The following is a 15,822-nucleotide window of genomic DNA, read 5'->3' on the forward strand; positions in this document are numbered from 1 at the left end:
AACAAACAGCAAATTATGCAGAGTGATTTAGGTGATGACTCGCTCTGACTCTCAATAACATGATACTGCAGCTAATCAAGCAAGTTTCTGCAACTGCATGACCTGGACATAACCCAAGGAAACCATTTCTGGTGAGTAATGTAAGACAAAAAATTGACATTGTACCCAGAACGGCTGCCCTTAATAAGCAAAGATCTTCGACAGCTCAACGAGTGGTACGTTTATACAGTCAGGTGCAGGAAAGGTTGCTGCTCACGCTTCATTTGCAGAGAATATTTGTCAATCATTTATTGTGCAATCCACCTGAACCTTTTAAAAGCAGAATCTGACTGAGTCTCTTCAGACCACAGTGAGTGAAAGTTGCCAGAAAAGTGAAACATGGGAATTAGGGCCTGAGCCAGCAGTGTGGTGAGTGTGTGTCCATCAACGTGAACTGCAGCAGGTTTGAACACCAGGTCTCCAGGGTCCACAGCTCCTGAGTATCACAGGGCCTCAGGACTTCCAGGATTCCACAGGCCACCTGCACACAAGCCCACACCTGCTCTACCCCTGAGTGATGCTTAGGTTAGGATGTCTGCTGTGCATCAGACAAAGTATAAACTTAATTAACTGTGAACTAAACATTTGTGCAACATTTAATAGTCCCTAAGAGCTTCTTTGCATTAGCTTATTTAATTATGTTGCCTCTCTAGTACCTGTAATGAATAATTTACCAGTCAAACGTAAATGTTTTTGCTGGGAACAGGAATCTAAAACTGGATCATATGAAAGTGCAGTGTACCAGTCGGGCATCAGTGTTAGTTAGTTTTCAAATGCATCACTGTAACATTTTAAGGTGATACAATAAATAAACTGGAGGATGGATGGAGAGAGGAAGAAGACGAGGGTCGGCACAGTAACAGAGAACAGAACAAAAGAGGAGAGAGGACATGAGGGGTTGTTGGTGTTTCCGTGACAGCAATGCAGAATTTGAGATCATTTACGCTCCTTCATCAAGACTTACAAGTCCAAGACTGTGTTTGTATGTGTCTGTGCATGTACATGCTGACACTACTCGCTGTCGGTCCTGTATTGGCAGGAAGAGCCTGTCTGTGCGTAGCTCTGTCTCACCATCTGTTCCTGGCTAGACTGCTGATATCTGTTCTTATAATATCCTGTGCACCTCTCTCATTCTAGGTGGGGTGCACAAGCTTTGTGTCTGGATTATTTCCCATTTGTATTTCCTATTCTTTGTCCTCCATCCATCCATCCATCCATCCATCCATCCATCCACTCATCCATCGTTACAGACAGCCACCCAGCCAGCCATCAATCCTCCACTTAAACAATTAATTTGTGTGTCCCGTTCAATAACACGGGGGGAGCCAAGTCGCACTCTTACTCCCGATGCGACAGTGCTCCCTCTCTTAAGCCTCCATTCTGGGCAGGAGTACAAACCACAAATAGCCCTCTGCCTTACTCATCATGAGTGCCTTTCAGAGTCACACAAGGCCACTGTGTGTTGAGACAGGAGTCCCAAAAAATATCTGTCATTCCATCCCATGTATCCAGCAAAATAAAGTAATCACCACTTGAAGCTTGTTGCTGCAGTTTCCAAGCCAGGTTTTGTTCCATAAGTAGCTCAGAGATCAACTCAAATGCCAATCAGAAGGTCTGTCAGGCGAGCGCCCTCATCCAAGATGCCTTAATGTTCATTCAGCATGAAGCAATAATGATGCACAAACTATTCCAGTGGTCAACAGGCAGCGTTCACTGGTCACGTCTTTGCAACCCTATCACCAGACAAGAACGTTGATATTGGACAATTCTACAAAAACCCGTATTGATTCAATGACAATTACTCTCTCTCTCTCTCTCTCTCTTTTTTTTTTTTTTTTTTTTTTTTACATCCAATGGCAAAGTTTTTAACAGTTCACACTTTCTGAAATGTCATGTCTGGTTAGAGTTCGGCAATTAAAACATTTGGTTAAAGTTAGAAACGCTTGTGTTTACAGTCAGTGAAAAGTGAACTCCTGTCTCCTGCATGAAAGTTGGATGACCCCGACCCCTCCACCCTTACATTGGACCTTGCCACATACAGGGAGGACTACTTCCTGTATTGGCATTGAATGCTGGCATTGGATGTAAATCATGCAGTGGACACTGGGCTGCCTTTTGGTAGCAGTGACCATGAAGTGACGCCTACTGTTTGGCAGGGGCACCTGTGCTGAGGTGGACTGGAATCTGGATGAGATAACCTGAACCTCTGCATGCATTATAACCTCATGGCTGACAAGTGAAAAGAAGAGGCCAGTGACTCATGGCGGTCTACACAATCCCCAGGCCAGGAGTGGAAACTAGCAGAGACAAGGAGCACAGACGAAACTGGCTGCTCCTGAGGAGAAAATAAAAATGACCATAAGGGGAAATATCCCATAAACAGCATCTGAATGCGTTTTGACGTCTTATTCGGCGAAGACAGATATAAAGCCTGTGCATGTGAAGGTTCAACACTCTCTTGTTGCTCGAATTACACACTTGAGTCAATGCTCAAATAAATCTGCCATGTATGTTAATTATATACAGAGGCAACCTTCTGTCTCACCCCATGAGTCTTATCGAGACTTCAGACTGGAAGAAACTATATTTAGTTGAACTAGAGATACTTAAACATACCATTATGACTGTCAGCATTTTACCAAACATTAAGAGCTTGGAGAGCATCTCTCTCCAAATCCGTACACATAAATCACGATCCAAAAAAGGCAGATCGAGCTTCTTCTCTTCCTTTCTTCTGCTTTTCTCCTCTTTACTGCCTCTACGCACAGTATCTGGAGACCAGTGTTGCTTCAATGAGTTCACTGATTTAAAGGCCGAGTATATGTCTCTCTCTCTCTCTCTTGCTTCCTCTTCAAAAGTACTCACTACTGGGAGACATAACATACATATTCTCTCAAAAACTAGACTGCCTCCCTCTCTTCCTCTCTGCCTCTATCTCCAATTATCTATTTCTGTCTTTCTCCACCAACCCCCTATATCTGCCAGTAACATTTTCAACCCACACTGCTGGTACAGTGGTAGGCTACTTTCTTGACGCAACCTCATACAGATTTCAAAATCTTCTCTGCCATCTCTGGCCATCTGTTTTGCTTGTGCTCAGCTACTTATCAATAATTGCGAGGCACAAAGTAAAACCCAGACATGATGGCAAGCAGGGTCAAGTGAGAGGAGAGGTAGAATCAAAATGAACACACAAAACAATTAGGCTGCTGTTGGAAGCATGGACAAGCTGCTGAGACAGGGTTATATAAGAGCACAGGCATGTCTGACACACACAAATACAACACACAAATGTACACATACACTAAGTCTTGCAATGTGTTTGTCTTTCCCAGAACAGGTTTAGGACAGGGGTGTAAACAATATGAGTGAATGATTGAGATTTTAACAGATGATATGCTCTTTTGCAGTGAAATTTCTTCTCTTCACAACAGTAAGTAAAAACAGACAAGCTGAAGTTAAGGACTACCTCAAAACTGCTTGTCAATACCTTCCTTAAAAACAGCTTCATTTTCGTGGACTTCCTTGCACTGCACGCGCAACCCCCTTCTGTCCACTTATGGAATATGATGAGCAAGTCCTCTAAATTAAATGAAGAAAAAAAAAAAACATAGTTTGTCCACTGTTATTACGCAGCTCTCTAGGGGAAATGGAAGCAACATAAAACCAGAGGGATTAGGTAAACAAGGGTCTTTATTGCTTGGATTGGTCCAAGGTAACTCAGATTTACAAATAACAAAAAAAAAAAAGGAAGTGAACAAAGGAGAAAGGGCCTGAGGCTGCTGCTGAAATCAAATAAACACATACGACCAAAAGAGGACTCCAAACTCAGCATTTTAACAAGGTCTACCTCACTCTTGATGAAAGAAACAAAAATCGCACCAATCTGACCTCTCCAAAACCAAAAACATGAGACAGCATCTACGCTTGCAGTGTTTCTGAACACACATATTCCTGAGTGTGTGTATGCGCAGTTTCACTGAAAAAACGAGTGCCTCAGTTTCACATCAAAACAAAGGTCTAATATTTACGGTAGTTTAGCACTTACAGGATAAAGACAGATCTAGAGACACAGTGGCGTGCAGCTCACATCAAATCAGCACCTCCTCGACTGGCAACAACAGAGAGTATACAGCTTGTCTGATGAAACAGCATCGTTTTGATTGGAGAACTGGGCTTGGTGCCTCTCCAATAAGGGTCCTCAGGATAGCAGTCAGGAAGTGAAATGGATGTCATCTTGGCATTGGAACCATTGTCACACAGGCACCAAACACTCCACTTTATATACATACAAAACACTGGATAAGATTAGACTCCAGGGGGTCGGGGGGCACCAGCTGAGGTTGTTAAACTCCTCCCCTTAAGACACAAACCGTGAATCATGCAAGATGACAAACCTACACTCACACTTTCTAACTTGTAATCTTGCACGACCAAAGCCCACCACGTAGGTCAGTTGTGATCGTACATGTAGGGCAGAAAGATGCAACAGCTGTGATCACTGTAGATAACGGCTGGCAAAGGACTGGATCCAACATGCATCTCTGAATGTCAAGAGCAAAACCAGGTTTTCCTATTTTGAATATTTGATTTGTGCTTGTTGAACTTTTGTGAACAAAAACTACATGTGGACTGAGCACATTGTTCTCAGGAGAAGATTCTTTTCAACAGAGAGTGATGGAAATGCAACCTTATGAGTCAACATACCTGCTGGCTAACACAGCAGCACAGGAAAAGTTCACTTTCTCTGCATTTAGGTATACTACGATGCAACTGATTGTCAAACAGGCTTCTGTTTACCCTGGCGAACTCAACATTAAGTCTTCTTTGGGTCTCGTTAATGATTTCTGAATTTTTGTAACAGACCAATTTATAAACACGTAGGATTGCAGCTTTAACCAAATCGTTCTTTAGGCTGTGCTCTGAAGGAGGCGCAGCTATGACTTCTTGGGCTTTCCTGTGGATTTTGTACTTCAATAAAAAAAGGACAGATTTCACTCGACTGATGTGTTTAATGCAATAAAATAGGAATTTACTTCAGTTTCACAAGTGGTTGGCACCAAGTCTCCTTCTTAGACTTGAGCTCCAGCTGCCTCAGCTTCAATTTCCAGCTGTTTGAGTCGGGCTTCCATCAGGAGACGAACGAGCAAGGCGCACTTTCAGTCAAACCTCATCTTTGGACCCAGTACCAGCAGAGGAGAGGGAGTCATATTGAGGAATCCTGAATGTGTTTTCATCCGTCCATCTACCTCAACATCCACCCCTGGGACTGCTTGGACACTGTGAGGTTCATCCTCAAGCTTACGGCTGCCCAAAACTCCACTGGACCATACAGGAGGCAACGCCTGACACCATGATCTCTTTGACGACACACAAAAGCTTTTTCTGATGTGACGCCCCGATCAGCAGGACAGCATCATTCGTCTGTGGCTTTCAAAACTGTTACAAATCACTGAGGAAAAATAAATCACTTTCTTCTTGGCAGAGAAGCTTTTGTATGTATGAGGAGTATAAATGGCTGAAGGAAACAGGTAAACACAGAAAATGAAGCAAACCAGACGACATCCAGCGTCTTCCAGCACTGACCAGTCAACCCTTGGTATAAATATGAACACAGATATTCTGCAATGTAAACAAATACAAATAAAGATGATAGCTTCGTGTTGCACTGCGATAGCAATAAAAAAGTAAGAGTCACCTTGCATCTTGACCATTTGGGTGATTTCATTTACAAATAATGAACATCCAAACATGCTGACGCGTTTGGCTGTGAGGCGTTCCTCAGGGAAAGACCTGGTTTTTTATGATTCCTCTACTTCAAATTGTACACCATGACAGAAATCGATGTGACAGTTTTCTGAAACACTGAAGAATTTATTTGTCTAGCCCTGTTCACCGCACACAAACTCATCTCGGCCCCTCTCTGTGACACGTTGTGTCTTTTTATTGGCCCCCTCCTGTCTGACTTTTCTATCCAGCTATCATTTTGATGTGAGCTTCTATCATACTCCTCTTTGGCTGTAAATATCTGCGCAGCTAAGTAGAACAGAGCAATAGTTCCCCTTTCATGGCCCCAGCGTCTCATCCCTTGAGTCTGTAAATCTCGACGTCTTGCTTCCCAACAGCGAGGCTCAGAGTTAAACTGGAAATGTAAATACCTTTGTTTCAGATTCTATTAATTACTGCTCTGTCTCTCTCTTGTCTCTTGCAGCTTGTCTCAAACCACTAATAAGATTCCAGCCCATTAGTTTTGAACCATAACGTTAATTAAACGTTTTCCTCTGAATCTGAATGCTACTAATATTACGCAATTATCTCTGACCATTGACGTGCTGGATTAATAATGAGTCTCTTTTGCACCTTGCACTGGGACCTACTTGACACCTGACATTTACACCTGGCCTGTTCTGGAGAGATTACAACAACACTGCAGGAAGACCTCGACAAACAAACTGCAGAACACTACAGCACATGTATCTGTGCTTGTGCTCCACAGTGCTTCCTCTGATTCATTGCACATTTTCCACCTGATCATCTAAAGAAATACATAATAACATCCTGTGGATTGCAGGTTATGTACTCTATTATTACTGCTTAGACTAGCACAGCCTGATCAATACTTGTGAAAACCACAGTCTTACATTGTATTACCACATCAAAATTTAGGCCGACTCATTGACATCAACACAAATGAGGCCCTGAATAATGTTTGGATTTTTAACACTGTAAATCGGTTGTGGTATTGACACTTCTGGAATTAAGAATTACACCACGAAAAGCTGCCAGAGCTTGAGTTTCCTGATAACATTAAAGGCTAAGGTCTTAATATCGGTAATTATATTACAGTTAAGTAACTGTCAGCCAAATAATTGTAAAATAAACAGGGCAAGACGCAGGACTAAATTATAACAGTATAACAGTGTAACACATAGAGAGAAAGGCATTTACTCATATTCACAACTGCAGGCAACCGCAATCTACAGTTAAACTAACCTGCAGCTTCTCTGTCAGTGTAATTATGAAATTCTGTCATGTTGACTCAGTATATAGAGACACAGCAATCCCTGGCATTATGTCATTTAAGAAAAAAAAAAGTTCCACAGTGTAGTATACAGTTTTTTCACATTTGCCGTAAAGCACTGGTATCACTATGGTACTTGCTATTGGTAGATACTCTGAGATGAGGTGTAGGAACTGATATCAGGAGAAAAAGTCGGATCAGTGCATCCTCATTCTTGCCGAGGCAATAATGCCTGACACCGCACCATGTGCCACCCAATATACACTGTACTACAGAGACACCTCAGAAAATTGATTCTGCTGCACGAATCTCAAGCATTAAGGAAAACATGAATTCAAGACACATGATAACTAAAACATCCAACTAAGTGCTGCTCGGGTATATTGATTCGTATTTATTCTCAATTTATCATATCACAGATAAGCACAATTTGTGAGGGAGTTGAAACTACAGCTCGTTTGTATCTTTTGAGCCAACAAGCACTTAAAAAATAATGTCTTCAATCACCAGCTAAAGTGTACACAAACACACTAATCTGACTATTCTCAGGAAGTCTGGGGTTTCATACCAAGTTAGATTGACTTCTTCCTGTTTAGCTCATAGCACAGCTCAACCTCACAAGAGAGCTAATGAGTGCTGAGATGGCTTAACGCTGGTCTCTTTATGAACCTGCAGGCTCACATCTTCTTCGGCTCCATGGTGAACACTTCATGCTTCCCTAAAATTAATCTCGAAATAGATTTTCTCTGCAATAAAATAGGTTAAACTTATTTTTCATTGTCTCTAGACTATCCAGGGTAATGCAACATGACAATTAAAGCTGGGAGCTGGGCTATAAATTTTTTGGTAATGAATCAGAGCTATCGCTCAGATTCATTTTGACACAGCAGATAGCCTATAAGCCTAAAACACCATCTGCTTCAGTCGAGGGTTTAAGTGGTAAAACAGGCTGTGGCCCGACAGAAAGTTAAAGGCTTCAGGCATCTTTAATATGTCACAAACACGAGGTTACAATGTTAGAAAAGCTGTTCGTCTAAGTTACAGATTTATAGTTTAAACATGGATAAAAACAGTCCTCTTACTCCTCCTTGGCTCACAGTGTTTCACCATCGCTGTTCGTGTTTGTTTCATCTTTCAGTCAGTTGGATGGAAGATATTTACTTGATGCAATAAATCAATAAATCTGCTTGCAAGGTTTACTCGAGTATGGTAATGTCTTCCAAACTGTTTGTTTGTATGTGAATCATTTGTAAATCCTAAAAATATTGACATCAGCACTTTTCTGTATCATGCATTTGAATTATTCACGGTGTTAGCAAGTCCAAAATCTGAACTGAAATGAACTGAATCGCCACAATAAGAAGCTGTTTCTGAGAATTATTATTATTATTATTATTGGTTGTTGGAATGCTGCAATTTCTGATTGTGATGAATAAAATACTCTTATATTTATTGTTGTTATTATTATGCCTTGTAATAGCATCATTGTTGTCGCTGTTATTTATTATGTTTTCATGGTAGAAATCATAAAAGTTGCTTCAGATGGCTTTATAGGAAAGTTTTACTCCAGTATTTTTTTAAATACACGGCCCTGTGCTTCATTGTGACTTATATTTCACCTTTTCACCAATGCTTTTTGACTTGCACACCTCTCTCTCACACATTCCCTCTCACTCTCAGATGCAACAGAATTCACACTCTCTCTCTCTCTCTCTCTCTCTCTCTCTTTCCTGTTTGTCTCTCTCTCTGCCACACAAACTCTCCCTCACACACACATGCCTGTCATGTAATCATGAAATCACTTCTAGTTGCAGATGGTGACTCATCTTTTGTCCCCGTGAAACCATATCTGGCAATGAGGTCGTAAGACATTTTGGAACGATGCAGTGTGCCACTGTGCAGGGCACCGCTCACCACATGCTGGCTAAACAGCATGCTTTACAGCTGGTAAAAACAAAGATATTAGACGCCCATAAAGCTTGACAGCTGCACATAAAAAAATGAAATGTATTCCCTTGCCAGCAATATCACATCATTATCAGCATGCTGCTTAGATGTAAGAAAAGGAGAGTTTACAGAGAGATTTCTCGCGCTCACAATGTGGTATAATGCTCTTCGTATTTTAACTACAAAAACTAGATTTCTGGCCAGAATTGTACTGCTGATATCTCACTTATTTCACATTTGCATGTATAGTTGGGAGACTTTTTGAACATCGCATGCAATAAACTGGTGAATCTAAAACAGGTTAAAACAATGCAGATGATGGTCATACTGTGCAGACTGCATGCCAATCATGAAAATGATGCTTAACTTACTCCATGTGGGTGTGGTGCACACAAGAAAAGTCCTATTGGTGCTTATTTAACAGTGCATAACAAGGCACGGGCTGCGTCATGTCGACAGACATTCAGAGGCGAATCTCCTTCAGCATCAGGTGTTAGTCAGTGACCTCGACCTCAGTTCAAAGATTGAGAGTAAAAATACCCCGTATGGCTCTGGCAGAAGCATCATCATTACTTATCCTGATGGGATGCTCGTGTCATTACACACCGTCTGCTCTCTCCCCTCCGACCACAAAGGAGGACACACATCCGTGGCGACTCAATTACAGACAACTATACAAACACACGCACCTCGTAGCTACACAAACACGGCGGGCTGCTCATCAATATGACCGAGAATGGATGACCTTGTGCATATATGCTCAGGTCACCTCGTGCGAAAACGACCAAATCGAGCACAACAAGTGCCCAAGTGGCTGTCTCACAGGCAGTCACTACATTGCCACCTTGGGTGTATCACCCCTTCTCGCAGCCGTGCAAGGCTTTTCGTGTGAAAGACACACGGGTAATTGCACAGCAGTTACCATCAGCTTGTTGGAATGACCCCCAGCATCATTACTTGACATCAACATGACACACTCAAGGGCATCTGGCAACCAACGCGAGAGCTTTGAACTATACAGAGAGTCTGGATTGAAATGATCCACCGATGGCCGCTGGAATCTTTTGCTCACCTTTGCCGTTATCTTCTTCTCTGTTGAGATGCATGACTCTTCTTACCATGTACTCATTTAGGCTGCCTTGTTCTTGTAGCAAAGCTCTTTCCCCAAAGAGTTCTCAACATAAACTCTAATTCCAATTCTGGATCTGTGGTCCTTTGCCCGCTTATTGTCTTGTTCGGCTGGCACGCATGGACGCGCCTGCACTTGTGCGTCCTCCTCCCCTTGTTGTGCTGGAGGAGCAGGTAGTGTAGGTGATGTTGGAAGTCTGCGTGTATTTTGGCTCTCTCACTTTCCCCCCCTCTGTCTCTTCTTTTCTCCCTCTCAGCCCAGAGTCGCTCAAAGGGATGGTCGCAGCGAGGGCTTTAGGGAGGAGACGGCAGGCAGACGGGCGGGGTGATGTGAAGTAAGTCGGTAGGAGGTCGTCTACTCAGCTGAGGCGAGGAATCCGTGCGCCCTCAGTGCTGTTGACCGTCTCAGCAGAGGTTCCCGTCTTCAGCATCACACCCCGAGACATTTTGTTTCACTTCGAAACTACACACTGATGAGCTGCTCATGATGACATTTGAAAAGAGATGCATTTTGATATCCGTGTGCATAATTCGTTTTTTATATAGGCCATTATCGATCATATTTACAAAAAAGAAAAAAAAAAATCGCCCGTGTCTAGTCATACAGCTTTCAAGGTTTTAGCCCTCCTTTTTGATATAGTGGTAATTATAGACAGACAGCCGATTCTATTCATCTAAATACAGTATAGTATAAAAGCCTGCCGTTGCTCTGAGAGATGAAAGAGCGCGTGTGAGCACAGAAGTGTAGAGAAATTGGCAATGTGATCCGCAATGACATGAATTAATGCTTGTTTTTCTAATCAGTCAAGAGATCATCAATCATCTCCACACCGCTCGGAATCAATAATCAATGGGATTCACGTGAGAGTCTCTGCGCATAGAGATACGTTTTTACGCACAACCTGCCTAAGTTGCAGCCCACTTAACTCTCGCTCACGTGTTGAGCCTCTATTAAGCTTTTCATTAGTGTCAGTGTCATGAGCAGCCTGTGTGCTTTCATTATGACCATCATGCCATTACAGCCAATAGGCCCATACAGTCGATAAGGCACATTTACTCGCCATTCACGTTCGCCCAGAGCCACGCGTGTAACATGGCTCACTGGCGGTCTCTAGTGTTGCACATCAATCAATGGCAGTCGTCTAGTTGCTAATGGGGAGACCACTGCTCCCGTGCGTTATTGACATTTGATCATACTAAACTTAAAATATGTATATTGTATTTCACTAGCAGTGGAGGGAAAATGGTATTATGTAGTCAAAAAACCCAACAAAGCAGGTCTATTGATATTAGAATAATGATGATCAACGTTGTGAACCAACCTTTTAACACTTTGTCAACACTATGTTCTTCAGAGCACTAGCATATATTGTCAGGCAAATATAGCGCTTATGCACAATTTCATAGGAACACAAAGCACAGACCTGACTTAAGCTTTTTAAGATCAGCTGGTAACTGAGATGACTGTGTAACATCTATGGCATGTCTGTCCAGATACGACTTCTACTGATATTACTGTGGGTTATGCATTTATTCCAGTGAAGTGTTGTTTCGGTGAGTTTTTATTAGCTATTTAATTGAGGGTCTAGTAACAGAAGGTGTCGCATGTGGTGAAGGTGTAAACAAACTTGTTATTTAATCTATCTGCCACAAGTTGCATTTAAAAGAAACAAGCTGAAGTTGATCTGGAATATGATACAAAGCTTAAATCTTATATTAGAATGTCCTTCTTCATGCTACAGTTTACCACATCTGCTTGATTAGTCAATGCAGGTGGTTTCATAGGTGCCACATCCTTGGTTGTGGATTTTACTGCACTTTATGGCTCAGTACCAGTTCAGTGGTCTGCAATGTTGAGTCTTACATACACTTTTGTTCCTTTGCTCCACCACTTTCTGTGATAGCCTCTCTTGTGATAGCACCTTTGACGTCTTGTGTGATTTTTGTGCATCTGTATAAAGCAGATAATGTTCCAGTAAAGCCTTGTGGTTCTGCTTTATGGCATTGTTTAATTTGATTTATTGAAGAGTGCATTCATTCCTGGAAAAAAAAAATATGCTCTCTGTGTATCAAACATGAGACAAAAACAGTTTTTTCGGCTGCAAACTTCTCATTGCATCAGCTCTCCTCCTCACCCTCACACCCTCCCTTTTCCTCACATTATCTTTGCGATGAATATTTATTAGCCTGTCACAGTGTCTTCTCTGAACTCAAAACAACACATTCATCAACACAACTCGAGCCATGCTTTAATCCTCCAGGGGTTTTCAGTGACGTCGCATAATTTCTTCGCAAAGATTTGCTCAGTGTGTGGGATGTTTTTATATTTGAAATTATAAAAGAGAGGTTCATGAGCACTCACTGATTCCAGGTAATTTTAGAGCCATTATATCGCAGTCAACACCATTATCGTTATAAGCATTAAGGAAACCCAGCTGAGATGGTGAACAGCAGCCTTGGGAATAATGTGCTGTATTGTTAGAGTGTATTTATAGACTTCTGATATGCACAAGTCGAATGACACAAGTTTGAGCTACAGAATATACATGATATGAAAGCACATTTTATATTGCTCTATACGCTCAAGATGGTGTTACTCAGCTGAAGATATTACTCAGATAAAGACATTTGAAGTGCCCAAACTCCTACAGGTGGGTCAGCCATTATTCCATCAATGAATTGCACACAATTGACCTGTCTCAGCTAGAAAACCATTTCCGTTATATTCTGTGGGGGTCAATTAGCAGAGGTATTGATATTTTGACATGCTCTGGAGGCATATGAAGTTGCCTCCTCTCTGAAAAAAGCATCAGAGGAGCAGTAATTTTTGGATTACAAAATGTTGCTTATTTGATGCATTGTTTTTTCATGTAAATCTGACAATAAAGTACAATCCAATGAACTGTATTCCAAAAGAGAATGGGTCTATTTCTGTACATACTCCTGATGAATGAGGAAGAAAAGACAGTTGACAGATTGGTGTGATTGCAGTACAATGAACTTGCCGTGATGAGAAAACACAAGCATGAATTTGAATGAAACACAATCAGCAGAACAATAGCAGAAAGATTTCCCTTCTTCTGTTGCTAAAGAATGTGAATTAGCTCAATGATAACTCTGGTTGAATGCAACCCTTTCAGTGAAGTGTTTGTTTGGTGCTTTGTCGTGTCATGAGTCATCAGGCAATTGCATTAGAAATGTTTATGCACCTTTCTTAGTCTTTTGGAATATGTTTCACAGAACCATAGTAAGTGGGATATGTGTTATATATTACATGGAATCAGTCTAACTGGAGTGGAAATTTACACTAATGTGCAGTGTTCTACAGCAGAGCTGTGCTTTAAGATGCCAATATTCCAAAGTATGATAGTGTATAAATCTTACCAAAGTTTAAAATCTTCCCTCCAACATTAAATCTTTAACGTGGAGTATTATTTTGGGTCACGAAAATGGTGGTCGGGGAAATGGTGGTGTCAATATAATGAACGTACTAATCAAATAATATGACAGCGACAATGAGTTATGGTGAAATAATAATCATGCAATAGCAGAGGTATTTCAACTATCAAGAGAAAAATCTCAGACAAGAGATTATTCTCTGATGAAAAGAAAATCACAGTTAAAAGCTCAGGGAGCTGGTACAACATCACAGCTGCACAAAGAGCTGTTTCAGTGAGGGTGTGATAAGAGGCTTAGAGAGTACAGACAGGTCAGCGTTGTCAATCAAGCTGCAGTTTCAGTGGGTTCGTGAATGGTCATAATGGATATTAATGTGTGCTCTGCCATGACACATACTTATTCAGTTTTTAGGCAAAATACGCATGAACTAATACGCCAGTGAACACAAACCACTGAACCTTTGTAATACATGTAATGATACCAATCAGTGAGATGATGTTTTCAAGTACTGTAGTATGTGGTCTTCCACTAAAAATACTACTGTAATATAATTCTAAAATAATTTCCTGAAATCCTGAAGTGTCTCAGAAACTTTACTTCAACACCTCTGTGTGGCATTAAGGAGTCAAAACTGTCGAAAAAACTGAACTTGTTGTGATAGTGGCAATTTACATTATTGTGTACCATTATGGGATTTAGCAAAATTGGATTTTGGGGGGTCACAATTGAAGTTTTTGTACTGAATTTCCAAAATTGTTTCTGGTTTTAATATGATGTTGTTTGTTTGCAAATATCTAAATACGCTGATGTATGCTATATATGTGTATATATCACTGTTGTAAGTGTTGTAGTCATTTTCCCTCGAGCTAATACAGGTCTCCATTCAAATAAAACATGCAAAAAAGAGTAAAGCTAATTTTCAATCAAATTTCTGTGGACTTTGTTCACGTCTGAAATTACTGTCTGACATCTTCTCATTGACAAAAGGCCAGTACTCTGTGTTTATCTTGTCTCTGTCAACATAAAATGATTTTTTCTTAAGAGCAGCTTGTTTTTCATTGTGATTCATTCAACGCAGTAAACGATGTGCTGCACTCTTCTGTTCTTTATCTCCATAAACTCATTTACCTACTTTCATTTCAACAGCACTGACACGAACAGAGCTCCCTCTAGTGAAAGGACTGACACAACACAAAATTTAAAGAGTAAACAAATGCAAATATATGTAGGATCACTTAGCTGGTAGGAAGAGTTTAAAAATGTGGGTTTGTAAAAACTGATTTTCCATCTATTCTTGAAAGATGACACAGGCTGAATTTGTAAGGATGTTCCTGACTTAAGTTTCAGTTCTGCTCTTCTTTTGATCAAGAGTTGAAGCGTCACCTTTTCTTGGTGTCCATGATTACAATTACTGAGTGTAATGTTAAATATTTAGTATGGTGTCTTTCTCACTGTATCGCTTAAATCAAGCATAAATAATGAGTAAACAAAACATTCTCCACTTTCTGACCAGTATCTAATGATATGTAGCTAGCAGGAAACAATAAATAGCAAATTGAAAAAAAACCAAAACAAACAAACAAAAAAAACTGGTGAAGCCTTGTCCAGAGATCCTGAAAAAATACAAATTCAATAACAGGAAGAAAAACATTTCTATTTTGGTATGTGAACAAAAATGATGGTTAAAGAAATGAAAATAAGGTTCTGTGTCAATCTGTCCTCTGTCAGAAATAGGAGAAACATACAAAACAATCCTTAAACGTCTTCCCATGCTAACATTACTATATTATCATCAATTCTATATTACAAATGTGCACACACAAGTCTTTTTTTTTTTCGTGATCTCAAATGATGCTTAATGAAGTGTTTTTTCACGTCTCTTTCATGTTGGTTTCTAGTGCTTGTGTTTGTTTTTCTATATTTCTGTTATTCTCCTCTTCTTGGCTGCAGCTGCACCAGGAATGTGATATTCAGGTCCAAAGCAATTGTTTACTACTGCCACCTACTGTTTTGGAGGTATAACAGCACTCAAATTTCTAATGGTGTTTCAGGACAGACAACGACTCAGATTAATAGAGTCCTCTCTACTAAGACATTCTGTACAGACTTGGTCTGTACTCTGCAGGACCTGAAAAAATGTATAAATGTATGTGTATAAGTTTCTGTTTTTAATGATAAACTCTGTAAGTGTGTTTTGCTTTGCTTTTAGACATTTAGAACCATGGCGTTGCTTCTAGCAGGAGTTCCTCTGATTCTAGTTGTGGAACTCAGTGCTGAGTGGCACATGT

General features: G+C 40.7%; 1 protein-coding gene across 2 annotated transcripts in view; it reads right to left on the minus strand.

Moving 5' to 3' along the window:
• The window catches only part of syt7b (synaptotagmin VIIb), a 91,776-nt gene extending 81,249 nt beyond the window's left edge, over positions 1-10,527 (minus strand). For both annotated transcript variants that reach the window (XM_076729217.1, XM_076729207.1), the window contains exon 1: positions 10,080-10,527. In XM_076729217.1, coding sequence (XP_076585332.1) covers positions 10,080-10,128 — 49 coding nt within the window. In that variant the 5' untranslated portion in view covers positions 10,129-10,527. The remainder of the gene's footprint in view (positions 1-10,079) is intronic.
• Positions 10,528-15,822: the final 5,295 nt, after the last annotated feature.

The sequence above is a fragment of the Chaetodon auriga genome, chromosome 1 (assembly GCF_051107435.1).
Source record: "Chaetodon auriga isolate fChaAug3 chromosome 1, fChaAug3.hap1, whole genome shotgun sequence".
Classification (NCBI taxonomy): Eukaryota; Metazoa; Chordata; class Actinopteri; order Chaetodontiformes; family Chaetodontidae; genus Chaetodon; species Chaetodon auriga.